Below are 19,743 nucleotides of genomic sequence, written 5' to 3' on the forward strand. Positions count from 1 at the left end.
GTTTTTTCTAATCCTAACTATTTCGTATCGACTACCAGTGTCATGAGTTTTTAGAAATGTATCTAGAAAGAATTTAATATTAACAATTACTAACAGTTTAAATAAATGTTATTTCATTTTAAAAAATGTATTCCCCTTTTACAATTTAAAAATAAATGTAATATGTGTTGAATTTAAATGATTTTATAAATAAGTAACTTTTAACACATAATAAATTAATACAATTATTTTAATTTAATATACTTTAATTTATTAAAAATATACATTTAGTTAATAGTGCAGTAATATTTTAAAAATATTCTGCATTAAAAATACATAATAACATTTTTGTCATTTAAACTGCTAATAATCAATACATTGATAAGGGTGGATCATTGCATTGTCCTCTGTTGCATGTTATAAAAATGTTTAAAACTAATAAAAAAAATACATACATAAAGTTATTTAACATTCACATTTAACATAGACAATTTACCTTTTTCTTAATGTCCCTATACTTTACTATGAGAGATCTCCTCACCAAATAAAGAGGTCTCCACCAAGTGTACAGAATATCAAATGTGGAACTAAAGTCTCTACTAGGCGAAACTAATTGGTCATATTTTACCTTTTTGCTGACTCCATCCCCTATTTTAGTTGTTGAATACAAGTAAGTCTACACTTTTGAATCAGTGTAAAGGGTAAACATACATGTGTAGATTTTTACATGTGTAAGTTTACCTTTGTGAATAGCCCCCAAGATAGGCCAGTAGAGTCTCTTTTCCTGGTGGGGCGTGTCAACACCACTGTACTTGAAGCATAACTTCAATGAGTAAAGAAGCTGTCTTATGTGTGTGTCTGACTATCATGAGAAAATACACTCCCTTCCATATGATTATCTTATGTGCTTGGTATCAGTGCTTTGTATCTTTGGTATTCTTACTTCTATTTTCTTTATTCTTTTTTCACCAGAGAGCTCCTGGGTGGAGAAAAGTACTGGCCCATCTTAGTGTGCTCATGTGGTGTGCCAGCTGTTATCCAGCTGCTGGTTCTTCCCTGGTTTCCTGAAAGTCCAAGATACCTTCTGATTGATAGAAACAATGAAACAAAATGCATAAAAGGTAAAGTAGGACCGCAGATGGATGTCTGCCAAATGTGCATCCACAAGTGGTCTATGTACTGGGACTATGTGATTGGTATTATATAGAAAACAATTTGATTGACTTTGCTCAGCAGTTACCCACATTTGGAATTAAGATCTTAATAAAATGTATCGGATGGGTCTACATGTTTATATGTATAGCATGAATCAGCAAAATCGGTGCATTTATTCTAAATTACAGCTATATCTAGGAACCTGTGCTCCTTTATGGCTAGGTGATTAATGTGCTATCGGTCGATATCCTAGCGAGGCTTGACTTTTTGAAGGGAACATTTTTTCACTTATTCTGAAGAAACACCAGGCATGATAGAAGTTCTGGAGAAATTCCCTCGACAGTCCTCAGTTTCACAACAGAGATCTCACACTAACTAAATCAAGTAGTCAATATCAAAGAACATATTTCAATGGCTACATTTGTGCTAAAAAATGTTTTATTCAAAAATCAAAGGGATGACCATAGTGTAAGGGTAAAGTGAACAATCTTAAATGTATGCTGTTTATTGAAATGTTCATGCCAAAATAAAAAAAAATGCTTGATACATGATATAAATGGAATCAAATGGAAATTACAATTAACAACAAGCTCTGTACCTGGATTCAGCTCTGGGGCACAATACCTACACATGCAATGATGCCTTGCACCTCAGACGCATTCACTTTTTCGTGTTTGCACTTTGTAAAGTACATGATTGAGGTTTCTAAACTTCTTTCCTGGTAGATCAGACAATGTTGAAATAGGGATAAAAGCATGCTAACGATTTGCCTAATAATTTAATAAAGTATGACGTCTTGCTGGTTTGGAAAATTATGAGTGTGCATGATTAGTTCAAAACATTGACAGAAGTTGGGATCCAAATAACATTTTTAACTTCGGTATTCAAGTTTCTGTCAATAAGTAAAGCATTTTGTATCATAAAACTAAGGGGCTGATTTAGAGTTCGGGCAGATCATTTACTCCATCATATACGTAATGCATATCCAATGTGCCATTTTTAAAAATGCTATGGGATGTAATTCACTTGAAATATGGTATACAGGATATCAGTCACATATGTGCCAGCGTAACCCATCAACCAAACACTAAACAAGGCCCTTAATGTTTTACCTTGCATAAATACATACATTTTACACAGTTATTTTTAAATAATAATTCTGTTTCACAAAATGTCACTATAGAAAATGGTAAAGCTATAATGATTTTACATAGTCGTGTATAAACCATTTTCTTATCAGGGGGCATATTAACAAGGGCTTAATCTCCACTTTTTTGGCTTTAAAAGCCAAAGAAGCTGAGATAGAAATATCGCCCTATCAACAACAGGGTGCTAACATGTAAAATCGCATGTTAGCAGCCTTTTTCACTCGCTTCCCTTTGCATCTCTAATGAGATGCAAAGGGGGCGCTCCAGAGCAAAATAATAGGAGAAATGTCACTAAGCGAGATTTCTCCTATTATCAAGCTTCACGTTAACCCTGTTAGAGACCAAAAAAGCAGCTCTAACCACGGTTAACGCTGCTTTTTTATGTCTGCTAATTTTCAGGCTTAGCCATGTAATCCAATGGGAGATGGATTACATGGCTAAGTCCACCATGGGCTATCAACAGGGATATCCCTATCCTTGTGGTTTTATCGCTGCATTACCAGTGATAACTTCCCGAAATGCCGCTATCGCTGGATTTTTTATCGCCAAGCTGGTTAGCATTGTTAATAACGCAATAACCAGGCGGTTTTATCAAGTGATAGTGGGCGTTAAAAAAAATTACGCTAAGTGTTAATATGCCTCTTAGTCTTTAATTTGATATTTTAATCTTTGACCTATGCCATTGCCTTACGACTACCAAACTGCTGCAAAACCTGTATGCCTTGTAAACACACCATTGAATTGTCTCTTTCGTACAATTCTCTTTATTTTGGCCCTGCACTGAATCTGTTCAGGGACTAATCTGCCACAAATGTCTTTCAAAGTTGTGGATGACTGACTCAAGTGTACAACATACTTCCCGGCCTCTTAGAAGGGATTGTGATCGTTGGAGTAAAGAACAATAACACCCCCTCCCGTTTAGAAGTATACAATTAATTTCAAATCTGTTCTGCATTTTGGCTGCTTGAAGTAAACTAATGTATCTTTAAATATTAAATAACTTTACTATTTGGCAGGATGTTTGTTTAATGCATTCTATCTATCTGACATCTATATCTTAAATGTAATCAGCTTGCCAGACTCAAATCTGTAATGAGACAATATTTACTTTGTTTACTTTCGTGAACCTGAGACAAGGGACAGTGTTCAACTGCAATGTCCTGACAAGATGTGTATTTTGGCTAGGGTCTTTGTTGAAATGTCGCCAGGCATGGACAGACTGCGACACAGGGGTGGCTCCTCAGCAATGGCAGAGGAGCATCACCCCACTGGCTCAGAGCCAGCAATTGAAAATGAAAACAATATACTTCATTTGCTGGCTGAGCCGGTGTGCAGCAGGGAGGGGCGGGATCAGGGCCATGGCAGCGGGAGGAGGAGTGCTATGTGCACTTTCTAAGTGCGCATGTGTGTTTGGCCAGCCATCTCAGGCCGGCCAAACACACATGGGCATTCAGGTTTCTCCAGCACGGCTGCATTGAATAGCGGACTGGAGAAATTTCACAGTTTCTGTGTCCTGAGCGGAGCATCTTTTCAGCCAGCTCAGGCCAATCTCAGCGCTGCTCTACGAGAGAAGCACAGTGACTGCACAGGGAGTCTGTGACTTGGACTGCACAGGGAGTCTGTGACGTAGTCCCAGTGTCTGCTGGGACAAGGAAGAACTAGGCAAGGCGGGGGAGGCGGCTGGCAGCTTGACATACATTTTCATTTCTTTTTTATCATTATTAAAGTCCCCCTTGCACTCACCCTACCCCGCTCCCATCCCCTGTGCCCCCCTCCCCCGCACAAACACTTTTAGTTTGTGGCGGTCGCCACTGCTGTGACATATTCAGCAGTCAAGGCATCATAGCCAAAGAACTTCCTGGTTAGGTGCCTGGGACGGGAAAAGATAAAGGGATGTGACCCAAAGGCACAGGACAGACATAATGGAGGGTAGCTTCGTACGAGTGGGCTACTACATTTAATTAGCAAGGTAGCTAAATAAATGGATTGCAACCCATCTGTCTCCTCCGATTTCATCTTTTGCACATTCGATGCCAGGGCTAGGGCCAAATAAAAAGTCAGGATACTAGATTCACCAGCGTTTAGGCACTCAGGACAGTTGCACATGCTACATCACAGGTCAGGAGACATTCCTGTCCCAACACAGCCTCTACAACAGCCAATATGTAGTCCTGCGAGAATATATGCAGGAACACTGGAATTCCTTTGATTCTGGGTGGGAATGACTGGATAGTATGGGGTTGAGCTTCAAGGCAAAGGAGAGCACCCCAATTTCAGAAGTTGTACAGCACATTCACTAATTCTAAAAAGCAAAGTGTCTACAAATTGGTTTAGGATCACTCACATCAACCACTAATGCCATGCTACATTATCTGTGACGTTTCAGAACTAGCCTGGGAAAGGAACGTATATTCTTCTCTGCCTGCTGCAAGAGGACGTTTTTCTCTCTGACAGTGGAACACTGGAGAATTGTGCTCTTTTCCTTAAATTGAATGTGATTTTTAAAAAATGTATTTAATGTTTATTTGGGGGGTTGCCCATAAAACAACAATGACTTAAATACATCAACTTTAAAATTCATATGTAAAAATACATACTGAAATGCCTAAAATATTTTGTACATATACAAATAATTCATTGCCTCATAATACCAATTTACTTCATGCATGCCAAGTTGTTTGTAAAGAAAACACAAAAAGAGCTTGAATAAAAACGATTGCACTTTGTGTGTCAGATTTTAATATCCGCAAGACCTCTTTATACTGTGCAACTCATAGCTAATGGCATATTGGTATAACCCACCTTTTTCGTTGAGCCATGTATAGTGAACAGAAGGAAAGATAATGTATCTCAGCTTCCTTCTGTGAAAAAACATCTCAGGCAGCAGTCTGGAAGCAATAGGGAGTTGGAAGCTGACCAAATATGTTTAAAACCTTTTAGAGGTAGAGTCCTAAACTTAAAATGTATATAGAAATGTTTGGCTGAATATGGAGTAATTATATAAAAAAATTCTCAAACTTTGGAACATGTCCAAAAAATGATCAGCGATACTTCCAGCTCTAACTGATTGACACCAGGATCCCTTTACATGCAACCGAAAACACGAATTTAGAAGACTGCAAGAGCCCCTAGTAATTGTGGTTGTTCAATCCTAATTTGTTGGCATCCCAGGATCATCCGCCATGATTTCATGTACTTAAGCCACATTGTCATGCCATGATAATCAATAGTTGTAAGCACTATCTATATGGGGCTAATTTCTCTATATACTAAATTATGCACCAGTATCAAAGTGGACTGAACTTATTTACATCTGCAATACCTGTAATAACCATATCCAAGTGAAGTGGTAGTGACAGGTTATTATGAGGCAGGTTTAACAGAGTTTTAAGGAATTTAGGACGGGAAAGGCCAGCAACATTACCGAAGCCCCATAAAGCAGCATCATAGGTAGCTATCCCTCTAGCCCATGGGTACTCACAAACTTTCTCTCAGGGGCCAAATATACAGTGTGGTTTGTGGCAGAGGGCCACACTGGTGGGGGCGGGGTCAGTGGGGGAGGGGGGCGGGGCTAGAGCAAAAAAAAACTGTGACCATGAGGTAGTACCACTAATCACAAATAAGGGGAGAGGGTCAACAGTATCTACAACTCTACCACCCCGAACCCCCTAAATCATGTTCATACACACAAGAAGGGGTGGAGAGAATTAAAAACACGTATAACACCACAAAACAGAGAAAATACAACTGTTTTGTAAATACTACCCTCACTCACACACCGAAGTATGTGACATGCTTCATCATCGGGTCTGCTTACAATACGCCCTGGTGTAGCCACACTCAGGACGGAGCATGAGGAAGGGGGTAAACAAAAAAGACCAAAAGACACAATACAAAACCAAACAATATATATATATATACACAAAAAGCGTGATCAGTGAGTGTCACCCTGTGACTAGAACTGGTGTGCGACAAAGTGCAGTTGGTAAGGAAGTGCTTTAAAACTGGTTTGAGGATACCAAACAAACCTTTATTAGTAGGTTCCACAACCTGGATTAAAAAGAGAGAAAGGATGGGTAGTGTTTGAGAGAGATGATTAGAATTCTCAAAACACACCTCCTAATACCGCATGTGTGAACATGTTTTGACCGACTTACTGCGCCTTAAGAGGTCACCCCGGTCTTTTTCAGGACGTATGTCGTTCCCAGCCCTGATGTTGGCCTCACCCCAGTTCGGTCGAAGTGCCAAATGACTGATCACACAAGATTTCAATTGAATCATCATGTGTGGAGGAAATCCCAACAACACGGGAAACAAAAACTGAAACAATAAATAATCATCCATAAATATGTTGTGTATAGGTGCCAGAGAGTTACAAACGTTCTCAGGCCACCCCATCGGTTATGACAACATGTGCCCTTTATATGGTCCACTACAACAGCCTACGAGGTAAATATATTCGTCACACCTGGCTACGAGTCAAAGAAGGAAAATATGAATGTACAATGCTACAAAGGAACAGGTCACTACATCTATCTAAGTCCAAACAGTCTTTCCAGCTGTTTCATTTGCAAAAAGAGTATATATATCCCACACACGTCACTGTGAGACATTTAATTACTCCCATTCATGTACTCACTGAGTTTATCCTAGTTTTAAACTCGACATGGCTTCCTGCAGGAAGGTATCCCAAGAACAGAAGCAGTACATCGGTACGTCCACTATACATTTATGGTCACTGGGATACATAAGGTTCTTAGGCCCTCTATGACGTAGAGATACTCAGAGCCGGAGTTGCACCTTGCAATGGTTTTTCATTGAGTACTGAATGTAGAGCAATTCATATAGTAAAATGTAATGAGTGAAAAACGGGTATAAGGGAAACCTATGTATTTCTGAAAATTAAACCAGATATTGAGTTTAGGATAAGTGGCTGTTTGTACACCTCTCAATTTGTGGGTGCCGATACTCGCACTTGATTCAAAGTACATTTTTTTCAATTTCTTTCTTTCATGCTTGCTGGACTCACGTTAGAATGCACAAATGCAGAGAAATCCATTTGGTGATAATAAATGTTCGATTATTCTGTATTTCTGCACATCTCCAGATAAAAATGAAATCCACCGTGTGTGGCTGGATCTAGCACCTGAAACATAATATACCCCAAAACATGACCTGGAGTCATCTTATTTTACCCAGTAGAATCCATGTTTTTTTAAAGCATTTGCCTCTGCAGATTATGGGCCTTAGCTCAGCCGTCGATCAGGAATTAATACCCTACACAGACATTTTGGGAACTTAAATACCCAAGGGTGTCCCGGATGGTGTTACTTCTGTGGTTCCAACAAGGTGTTTATACCCAGAAGCCCTTGCAAACCTCAAACTGTATCTAGAGGGAAAGTTCTGGAATCTGTGGGGATCCACTAATTTCCTACCATCCTGTGTTTCTCCATGTCTCCCAATAAAAATTGTGCTTCATTGTGTGTGTCCCACAAGAAGAAAGGCCCAAAATACAACATGAACAGATCAAATTTTTCCAACTAAAAATGGCCCTTTTCTGCAATAAAATTCTACCTCACTTGTGTGGCTGGGCCTAGTGTCAGGAATGGATCAAACCAAGGGTAATGGGAGTCCGTATGGGATGCAAAAACCAACTGGGTATAGTAGGCCCCTTATATTTCCCATTTTCCTGATATCCTATGGCCTAGGAATAAGTGAGCCTCACTGCAGTCTACAGAAGAGAAACCCATCCCAGAAACATATCTGATAGCTTATTCTTGTTGAGTGTGTTTTGCATGTTCCAGCAATCCACTGTGATAAACGTTTTATGTGTGTCTAAATTGACTAGTGGATGTCTCTCACCAGTATGTTTTGCATGTCCATGATCACCAGGGTTTTTTCGAAAATTTGTGGTAAGTGCATGATCACCCACAAATCTTAGCCGCTTTGGCCATTCATCTGTCCAGAATTTACCCAGGATTTGTGTGTCATTATTTATCATCAATAGTGCCCTGTATGACCCACAATCTAAATGATCTTTACCTGTTTTTGGTAAAGCTACGATGTGGACCTCCCTGAGCATACTCTGAAGAACCTCCTTTTCTAGTGCTTCAATGTGCATGTCTAGAAGTGTATGTCTCAAAATCTCAGCATATTCTTTGTAAAACTCCACAGGTAAACCATCAGATTCAGATGTCTTACCCATCCCCTACTTGCATATCACCCATTTAATGTCAGAGAGCATCATGTTCTTCTCTTACCTAATCTATCAACTTAGAGGTGGGCTGCTGACCGTAGAGCCTTGATGTGCTTGTCTAGTATAGAATTTTGCAGACAATTATTTATGCCTGCTCAAAATCTGCTTCTGGTCCTTCAAGAGTTGTCCATTCTCATTGCGAATTGCTACTACCGTACTGTTCCCTTTCTCTCTGTTAACATACCAGGATAAAAGATGGCATGACATAAACTCCTACTCATGAGTCAGTTCAGTGCAAACTCAATAATCATGCTTACTCAGATGATCTCTAACTTGTGGTAATGTGTCCAATAAGTAGTTCTGAGCCTCTCAGCCACACTGACCCATTGCCATTGTTTCATCTGCTTCTTTTTTAGTATACTTCAGGATGTTTATGTTTTTTGTAAATGGTTTTCCTACATTGTACGGGGCATTCATGCACTTCCTCCTAATTGTGACTTTGAAGGCCTCCTACAGTGTTCTTGCAGAATTCACCACCATACCTGTGTTTGTGACCAAGTGTTCTCGTATGTCATCCCTGATTTCTTCCCAATATCGGCGTCATTCAGTGCTCTAGGTTGCAGCAGCCACTGCAAGACTGGGGAAAAATACAGCCCTCCAACTAGGTCAACAGAATGAGGGGCATTATTCTATCATGTACTGTAAAAATATTCCACCTTGCCAAAATCAGCAATATGTTCTGGGCGCATTAAGGTATTTTCTATCAGGGAAAATGTGTTATGAGGGGATGGGTGAAAAAAATGTCCCCGCTTGAACCTTGTTGTGACCTCCATATCTTGATCAGGTTCAGTGTTTCCAATTTATTTTGTAATGTCAATGGAAATCTTCCTAATGTTCTTACCATTGCTATGGAACTGTCCATGTATCTCTCTAATAAGCAATTGAAATCAGCCATCAAGATAATATTCTGTTGGCTTACATTTACATTTCTTCGTAGGTGTATTATGACAGCATTTAACATTCTGTATGAATACTAAGTTTGCCGTACAGAAAGTTGATGTTTGATGTTGTCCGCTTGCAGACAGCGCTGCAAGGATAGGATCAATAATGATGTCCTGACTGGTGCTTTGGCATAGTAACATAAGTGAAGTTTATTATATAAACAACATCACTCATTTGTTTAAACATAAGAGCATTTCACTGACACTGTCCAGGTTGGACTGTGGACTTCCAGCCCAGCTGAATCCGGTATACCTCCTGAGAAGGATGGTGCCCAGATCTACACCAGGACGGGCTCCCAGATGAAACATACCCACAGGTAACTGGGGAGTTAGATCAGCCTAAGGGATTTTGGCGGATTCACCCATATTAGGCACACTAGGATAGGGAGCACTAGGTAGGCACATAACTACAATTATATGCAAGCATATAATCCATGTAACAGCACAATGGTTGAACTGTTCATTTTCTTTGCCAACCTTGTGATGCTGATTACTCTGTTTTGTTTTCTTCAATTAATCATTGCCACACACGTATTTAACACAAGAATCTGATTGCTTCAATAAATGTTTGAAATGCCAAGTTGAGTATTTCTTGTGAGTCCATTTGGGCATGCATGAGTTACTAAAGCAAAAGGTTTCAGATATGTTTCCACGATTTCCCTGGGGAGTCAGGGTTGTCATGTTCTGTGGTTGCATATACCACCTGTTACCTTGCATGGTTAGGTATTCATATGGTGTACTGTGTGCTAGCCAGAAATAAGGCTAACATCCTGATGGTGTATGTGGACTCAGTCTCACACCGTTTTGACATATCTGTTGTTCAAATAAACCGTCTTACTAAGTATGTATGAACTGTACGACAGACTTATCACTGGCACAGACTAAGGATCACCCCAGCCTCCCATATGTTTTCAAGGTTCTCTATTGGTACTTATAAATCGCTGACCTTCTACTGTAGGACACTGTCCCCAACTTTCTTCATTGTTTTATGTTCGTTGGTACTGCTTTCCGGATGTGTGAGTAACATTGTTAGTTCTCAGGACTCTACTGCATCCGGATCACATGACCAGTCTTTGCCTATTGCTTTGCTCATAGTTTACTGCCTGGTCCATTAGTTCTCTCCTTGTTAATTGTGTGTCCAAGTGTTTAGCATGGAGTCCTGCCTGAGTGTCCAAACCTGGCTGTGCAATTGCCCCCAATCAGGGCCCTCGGGCTCCTTCGCAGGAAGGGGGCTGACGCGCACTTATAGGATTAACAGGTAAATGTAAATGTATTTCGATTTATATAGCGCACGAATCACCCAGGGGTCTCAAGGCGCTTGCTTAGGGAACCCGTCCTGGTATTCCCCTGTGAGATACCCCAGCAGGGTATCCACAAGGTGAAAGCCAGGCATCCCGCTGCGAGGGGCCGTAGTGGAGATTAAGCAAGCTATTGCCCAGAGTCGCAGAGTGTGACCCCGTGAGTCGAGTAGGCACCGGAGCGAGAATTGTCGAGTCCGTGGAATTTTTGAGCCCGAGACCCGCCGAGGCGGGGAATCGAACCCTGGTCCACGGCCGATCTCAGCTTCCGGGTCTGCCGCCTCTAACCACTGAGCCACGCTTCTCCACAGGTACCAAAATGCTATTTCGACTTGTGCTAATGTCAACCCCCCTATTGAAAGATGCTGTTTGTTTTTGAATCAGTGAAGCTCTAGACCCAGAAAGGGGTGCTGACCACAAAGAACCTCTGAACCAAACCCAAAATGCTGTTCAGAAGACCTGTGATTTTGAATTGTAATGGCAAACCTAAGTGAGTTGTGCTCTTATGGAACAATTCTGCACTTGTGAGATGCTGGGAAGAACGGAGCAGACCTATGCAGACCTGACATGTTCCGTCTCCTCCTAAATATTTTACCTAAAAGGCTGAATGGTGTGGGAGCCAATGCTTGAATGAGGAGTATTCAATCTTTGAAACAGTTCTACCGTGTTAGCCTTAGTGGAACAGTGTGCATCTCACCAAGGTAACCAACTGTGAACTAAAACCTTTGGGCTGTTAAAGCATTCCTGTAACTGGCTTCTTTTACAGTGACCACTCTTAATAGTAATGTTACCCTCTTATGAACATTTTGGTGAATGAGCTACCGTTCTGTCATTTACTTTTATGTGATAATTTTCTGAGTAGCTAAAATTCTTGGTATTTCCTGATCGTATCCTTACCATTCTGCTTCCCGAAAGTGTTTTTTGTTAACTGAACTTAGTTTGGTTATTTTGAACACAAAAATGTATTATGTCGTAATTATATTGTAACAATGAATACACATTCTACTGTATTCTTTGAGATTTGGCTGCAATAAACTATTTATTATTTGGTGCAGGTTTGCAGAGCTTTTACCAGCACTGTAATAATGGTGTAATTATTTTTTTGCAAGATTCAGCAGTACTCAGTGTATCAACCTTATATTGTTTGAAAAATAAAGTAAGCATGTCACCTTAGGTATTGAACACCACTGAGTGAACGATGTATTTCTCTTTTAATAGCTTTGAAGACATTCCATGGTCCGGTGAATTACCAGCCAGAGTTGGAAGACATAAAGAAAGAGATGTATCAGTTAAATGGCGAGAAAACAAAAAAAATGTGGGAGGTGTTCACAGATCCAAGTGAAAAATGGCAGCTTATCGCCACTATTGTAATAAATGCTACAGCTCAATTCAGCGGAATAGATGCAGTAAGTATCTTAAGAAATACAGATGCCCCAACCCAAGTGATGTGGTGATACTAGAAATAGCCTTGAATTAACGATACTACAAAGATGCAGAATTGGAAGGGGGATGAGGGTGGTGGGTACGACTAGGTATAGAATGCTTGTGGAATGGGGGGGTTACATATAAACTGGTGCCGCTACACTGAGTTCCCCATGTGATTCCATAATTCCATGTCTTTGTGTAGTACAAAATCCTCTAGGGTTGTCCTTGAGGAATTGTCCCTGGAGTAAAATGCAGAAATATGGCAAGAGGCAATACTATATGCGTTACAAACGCATGCCTCTTGATAGTGAATTAGCAGAAACCCTTGTTTCCACACAAATTGCTTAAGAGCCCACTGGTTATTTGACCTCATTGTCAAGAACAAAAATCGTATTTAGGAACAATTTTAGATCAGCAATAATTATTCATTGGCTTGTGGTATGTGTTAGGATTTATTTCGTTTCGAAATCAAAAATAATACTATGATGAGAAATTGTTTTTAGTGAAAAGATTTCCTGGGTCGGTGGCGGCAACTTTCAGAATGTTAGGAACTTTAAGAATGTTAGGAACGTTCAGAATGTTGAAACTAATGCCTGCTAGGAAGTGCACTGAGCAAAGGACACAGCTGGACTACTTCCTCCTAACTATTATTGAAAATATTGAGGACAAGCTGTTTTCGAAAATGTGTTTTATTTATTGATGTATTAAGTATGCACATTAGGCAGACCTGGTGACATGAGTGCTACACATGCGCAAGAGATGGTATACAACCGTTTCAATGCAACTTTTACGACAAACTACTTTTACAACGCAACTTTTACAATGCAGGATCCATTACAACGAATGTCTTTACAACGCATGTATTTACATCGCAGGTGCCTTTACAACGTTTGCCATTACAACGTAAGTATTGGTAAGTATATAATTATATAAAAAATCGTATTTAATTCTTTTTATAAAAATAAATAAATATTCATTAATTATTTTATTTAAAAACAAAATATTATTTATAAAAAAATATGTAATTTTATTATTAATTAATATTTTTACCCCTACACTATCTAGCACTTACCCTTCTATTACACCCCCCTGGAGTTAGAATAGTAATTTTTACCCCTACACTATCCAGCACTTTCCCTACTATTTCACCCCCCTGGAGTTCGAATAGTAATTTTTACCCCTACACTATCCAGCACTTACCCTACTATTTCACCCCCCTGGAGTTAGAATAGTAATTTTTACCCCTACACTATCCAGGACTTACCCTACTATTTCACCCCCCTGGAGTTAGAATAGTAATTTTTTACCCCTACACATCCAGCACTTACCCTACTATTTCACCCCCCTGGAGTTAGAATAGTAATTTTTACCCCTACACTATCCAGCACTTACCCTACTATTACACCCCCTTGGAGTTAGAATAGTAATTTTTACCCCTACACTATCCAGTACTTACCCTACTATTTTACCCCCCTGGAGTTAGAATAGTAATTTTTACCCCTACACTATCCAGCACTTACCCTACTATTTCACCCCCCTGGAGTTAGAATAGTAATTTTTACCCCTACACTATCCAGCACTTACCCTACTATTTCACCCCCCTGGAGTTAGAATAGTAATTTTTACCCCTACACTATCCAGCACTTACCCTACTATTACACCCCCCTGGAGGTAGACTAGTAATTTTTACCCCTAAACTATCCAGCACTTACCCTACTATTTCACCCCCCTGGAGTTAGAATAGTATATTTTACCCCTACACTATCCAGCACTTACCCTACTATTTCACCCTCCTGGAGTTAGAATAGTAATTTTTACCCCTACACTATCCAGCACTTACCCTACTATTACACCCCCCTGGAGTTAGAATAGTAATTGTTACCCCTACACTATCCAGCACTTACCCTACTATTACACCCATTATTTTAAAACACATAAATTATTTAATAAAAAATATATATATATTTATAAAAACATTTTTTAAGTAAAATTAAAATTAAATTAAATAAAATTATATTAATTTAAAATAATTACATTTAAAAAAAATTATATACTTACCAATACTTACGTTAAATGGCATGCGTTGTAAAGGTACCTGCGATGTAAAAACATGCGTTGTAAAGACATTCGCTGTTATGGATCCTGCGTTGTAAACATTGCGTTGTAATGGTAGGCGTTGTAAAAGTATGCGTCGTAACGTCATACATCCGCAAGAGATACAACAAAAAGTGAATGTTGATAAGCTAACTGGTGCTAAAGGAGAGGCACAAACCCCGAGCTATAATGTTAATAATGGTAAACATAATTTACAACGAAACTTTTACAACGCACTACCATTACAACGCGGTCATTACAACGCAAACCATTACAACGCATTGCGCTGGGGGGCGCTCTAGGATAGGGAATATATTTAATTTACTATCCAACACCTTCCCTACTATCCACGGGGACTGGAGTTGGAATAGTAAATTAAATAAATCACTATCGAGCGCCTAAAAGCACTATGCGTTGTAAAGGTTTGCGATGTAAAAACCACGTTGTAAAGGCAGGCGTTGTAATAGCCTGCGTTGTAACGTCATACATCCGTTAATAATGCAAAAAAAACTCTCCGTATAGAATATGACATTCCTTTCAAATAAGGTGAAGAGAAACGGCTGTAGCAGCAAATTAATGCCCCATGCACCAGGAGGATGATGCACCAGGAAGCATCAGAAATAAAAGTCCCCACTCATTTAAGCCTTAAAGGCATTTTAGAAATGAATTCATTTTGTCACCGAGTGTAATGAAAATATGACATACCAGTTTCTCCTCTGATGCTGGTAAAGCCAGCAATCCAGCCAGCCTTCACAGTTGGGGAACTCCAAGCCCCAAGGTCCATAGCGCCAGGAGGCGCCGACGCCCGCGATTGCACCAGGAGGTGCATAAGAACTCTCAGGGGCTCCTGTGGCGCGGGATGCACCTGGGCAAAGCCTCGGCCAGGGGCATTCCCATACACGCCCGTCAGAGCCTGAAGAAGGCTGGGCTAGGTCCACTCTCTTGGTCCTCCAGTACTTTGCTAGGCTCCTTTGCCCTGGAACTTCTTTCCACACAGGACATAACTGAGGGAAGGTTGCGATAAGACTCTGTTACCTTTGCACCCGGGATGGCAAGTGCTACCGTAGGGAGGGTCCTACAATCCCCAGAGCATCCTGCAGGCACGCTACCAGCGTCGCTGCCCTCACGTGCTTTTAACCCCCAGAGGCCCCCTGAGCTGCCCGTTATAGCTGGAGGCGGCCAGGCTGGGCTACCTTCCTGTCGTTCACTGCAAACATCTGACCAACTTGTCGCTTCCAAATAGTTTAAGATACTGTGCCTCCAGCAGAACTTAACTGTATTCCACCAGACGGCCCCTTACCGTTTGCGGATTCTTATCTTGTTTAATATAGGGTTACTTTCCCTTTTTTGTATTGATAGAATTGCGTGTGATTAGGATGGGAAAGCGAAAATCAGCAGAGGGTGGGTCAAGGGAAAATTCCGCCAAAAAAGCAAAAAGGGAGCAAAAGACAACGAGCCCGATGGCGGACGCGGGTGTTCTCAACTTCATTGAAGATCTACTTGGCTAAATATGAGGTTCTTCTTGACACCCCCCAGGTCCACTTCCCCACTCACATCTGCCCTTGGGCATTCTTCAGCCTGATACCAGCTATGCTCAAAAAAGGTGGAGGTAGGAACAAAACATCTGATAACTCCTCTCGACCATTTGCTAGTTTTTGAATGTGGGGTCAGAATTACTCCACATACCACAGTGGATCTGTCTTCGTTTCACTTTCATAATAGTTTATCACTTCTAGAACAATATGACTCAGAGGAGGCTTCAAATAGTTTAGCTAGTTCAGTACAATCGACGAGGTCATCGACTGATACAACTAAGCTATTGGCTGACTCATGCCTAAATGTGGATGCTTTAGCATCAAATAGGATAGCTATGAATTCCAACAGTGCAGCTGCTAAGCGTATGGTTAGTCCACCTAGTAATTTATCAGCTCAAGCTAATAAAGCCACTACACGAAGCCCGCTAACATCACAGATAATTGACTTAGGGCCATATGTATCAAGCCTTTTGCGAATCGCAAAGGCCGAAATTCGCCGAATTTCGGCCTTTGCGAATCGCAAACGGCCTTTTTGCATGTTTTGGAATGTATGAAATATTCGCAAAATAAGGAATTGCTAAGTTTTGCGATTCCTTATTTTGCCATAGCATTTAAGGAATCGCAATTTTGCGATTTCTTAAATGCTATGTATGTAGCATTTTTGGGTAGCGAATTTTGGTTAAGAATTCGCAAATTACCACCAACTTGTAGTTGATGGTAACTTGCGAATTCATCAAAAAATGCAAATTTTGGCATTTTTGAAGGTGGCATGTGATGCACACACATGCCCATAGGGCATTTATGTGCGCCATATGCACACCCATGTACATTTCAGGGGTGCAGCAGGGTGTCTTTGAGACACCCCTGCACCCTTGAAATAATTCTCAAATTGCGATTAGCAAATTGCGAATTCGCAATTTGAGAATTATTTCGCAATCATTCCTATGGGCCTCCTGGCGATTTTCTTCATACATACCATTTTGCGATTCCTAAATAGCGATTCCTTAAAAATCGCTATTTAGGAATCGCAAAAGAATTTGTTGATACATATGGCCCATAGCTCAGGAAATTAAAAAAATTAAAACAGCTGTAGGCAACCTCGCAGCCTCCCTTAGTAAGGTTCATACTGATGTCCAAAGTATCCATAGACAATTATGGGCACATTCAGACACTCAGAAAGATACCCAGGGGGGCACTAACACCACGAGGCAGCCGAAAGGGGACCATAACAGCTACCCCAGGAAGGGCAAGTAGCGCCCCGTATACCGAACCCCTATTATTGCTTGATTTTCTAACAGCCACCCCAGCTGTGGTAAAGGGGCAGGCCAACTCATGCCAGCCAAAGCAAAGCTTGCTAACCTAAGTAATATTGAAAGACTAAAGGATGAGAGGGTGCAGGTTTAACACAGGACATAACCAGGGCTAAAAGGTTACCTGATCTGGGAGGATCTAAGGACGCACATGACATAATAGCACTTACACTGACGCACCGTGATCTAGTGGAAAACTTGGTGGCCTTTGATTTGCGCACTGAACATTTGGTGAATACTAAAATATGATTCAAGTATAACTACCCAGAGTTACCAGCAGAAATATATTGATCATCTTGTGCAGCCCTCCAAAATAATGGGTCCCCATTGAACGAGATCGATTGAAGGCAAACCCCGCTCTTAGTAGTCCCCAACTCCCAGGCCAGTGTCTTAGAACGGGACATAATACACCGTTAGTTGCCTCATGCTGAAAGCCTCTTATTATAGGAAAATACAGCTGAAAATCTGGTGCATGCGCCAGATCATTCCATAAGGCCCGCCACACCTATGGCCTTTAATGTCCATCAAGCAACCACAACAAAGTTTATCAATAGTATCATGGAACATTGCTGGGCTGCGGCCTAAGGGAGTGTCCCCCGACTGGCTTTCCTTTGTTGAGGAAAGCAACATATGTATCTTTCAAGAAACATGGTCAGTTGAACCATACTATCATTTGGGTTATTTACATTATTATAAACCAGCTTCTCAAGACAATAAGGGGAGCTCTTCGGGGGGCCTCCCAATCTAGTTCCGGCAGGAGATTGGCTTTACCATAAAACCACTACAGACAGATAGCAATGATATTCTTGCTATCCGCCTGGGGTGCAGGATATATGGCGACATCGATATTTATAACATCTATGCTAGAGGACATATCAGAGGACGTAGGGCGGAGACAATTACTGGCCTAGATGAGCTTTTACATAACATCTCCTGGTCTTTCTCCGTCATCTTAGGGGGATATTTTAACACCACCTTTGAGCCCTTTGATAGTGGGGAATTAGATCTAGCGGGGGAGGAGGACAAGAAGTGGGGTATCCCTAACCCTGGAAATACCCCCAATTCGAAAGTGGAAGTAGGCTGCGCTACACATGAAGGCTTTAAGCCTCAAACATGGTCTGACCCTCTGGGCCGGTCACCCCACGCACCGCGCACACTCCCCGTGAGTGAGCCAAGGCTGCCCCCCGTGCCTGCCGAGTGCCGCCGCTGCCCGCAGCTGGGCTCCTGACCCTCGTCCGCTGTTGCTGCATTTTGCCCTGCTTGCGCTGCATTGTATTATCCCTGTGTTCATTTCGTTATTTGTTTAATTTTTGGTGTATCTCTCCCCCTGTTCGCCCCTTGTTGTATTAATTTTGTTCCTTGTTGTTTATTTTTGGTGTTTTCTCCCTCGGTTTGCCCCTTGTTGCACCCAGCCCCTACCGCGTTTCCCGCCACCTCCCCACTCCCCGCTGCTGCCCCCCTGCGGCCCCGCCCCCTTCCCTCTGTCGCCCTTCCCATTCGCCGCCCCGCTCGCGCCTCCCAGCTGCTCCTCCCTCGCTCCGCCCCCCCCCCACTCTCCACATATGGCAGAGCGGCAAACGCGCAGCGGGCGCGCCCTAAGCGCGCCGAAGGCGCGCCAAAGGTAAGCCCGTCTGCGCCCGTCCGCGCCTGGCCCGCGCCCAGCGCCAGGACCCCTGGCCCTCGCCGTTGCAAGACGACCCGACAGACCTACGACGCCGCCACCCTCAACGCACTCAATGCCGGCCGGAACCCCGCCTGCTGCCGAACGACCCCGAAACGCACCCACGGACCCTTCACCTCCAAAAGCTGCAAGTTCACCTGTCTCCGAACCGGCACCGCTCCCGCCAAGCCAAACACCCGCAGCAACCACCTGAAGTGCATCCTGCTCAACACCCGCTCCGTCCACAGACACGCCGTGGAACTCTGGAACCTCCTCGACACAACATCACCTGACATCGCCTTCCTCACGGAAACCTGGATGAACGTCTCCTCAGCCCCCGACATCGCCATCGCCATACCGGACGGGTACAAGATCATCAGGAGGGACCGTGTCAACCAGACCGGAGGAGGCATCCCCATCGTCCACAAGAACACCATCCGCATCACGACCGACTCCAACGACACCCTCGCCACCGCGGAACACCTCCACTTCCAGATACACACCGACCCTAAGACGACCCTCAGAGGCACCCTCTTCTACAGACCTCCGGGACCACACACACAATTCAGCGAAGACATCGCCGACTTCATCAGCCCACACGCCCTCCCCTCCGCCGACTACATCCTCCTAGGGGACCTCAACTTTCTCCTGGAGAACAACAAGGACCGCAACACCGCCGCTCTGCTGGAAAACCTCGCCAACCTCGGACTCAAGCAACTGGTCAACACCCCCACCCACTACGCCGGCCACACGCTTGATCCCGTCTTCTCTTCTAGCAAGTACATCACCTTCAGCCACGCCACCGGACTCCACTGGACCGACCACAGCTGCGTCCACTTCAGCTTCAAAAGAACCACGACCCACCACCACCCGCAACAGGTACCTCACAGGAATTGGAGCAAGATCACCGCCGACCAGCTCACCATCTCCCTCAGCCAGAGC

General features: G+C 42.3%; 1 protein-coding gene across 1 annotated transcript in view; it reads left to right on the forward strand.

Annotated features, from left to right (window-relative positions):
• Positions 1 to 19,743, forward strand: part of LOC144792329 (solute carrier family 2, facilitated glucose transporter member 11-like) — a 594,529-nt gene that overhangs the window by 251,704 nt on the left and 323,082 nt on the right. The window contains exons 7-8 of the mRNA XM_078667287.1: positions 952 to 1,100; positions 11,996 to 12,183. Of these exons, the coding sequence (XP_078523413.1) occupies positions 952 to 1,100; positions 11,996 to 12,183 (337 nt within the window). The remainder of the gene's footprint in view (positions 1 to 951; positions 1,101 to 11,995; positions 12,184 to 19,743) is intronic.

This window comes from Lissotriton helveticus, chromosome 11 (assembly GCF_964261635.1).
Source record: "Lissotriton helveticus chromosome 11, aLisHel1.1, whole genome shotgun sequence".
Taxonomy (NCBI): domain Eukaryota; kingdom Metazoa; phylum Chordata; class Amphibia; order Caudata; family Salamandridae; genus Lissotriton; species Lissotriton helveticus.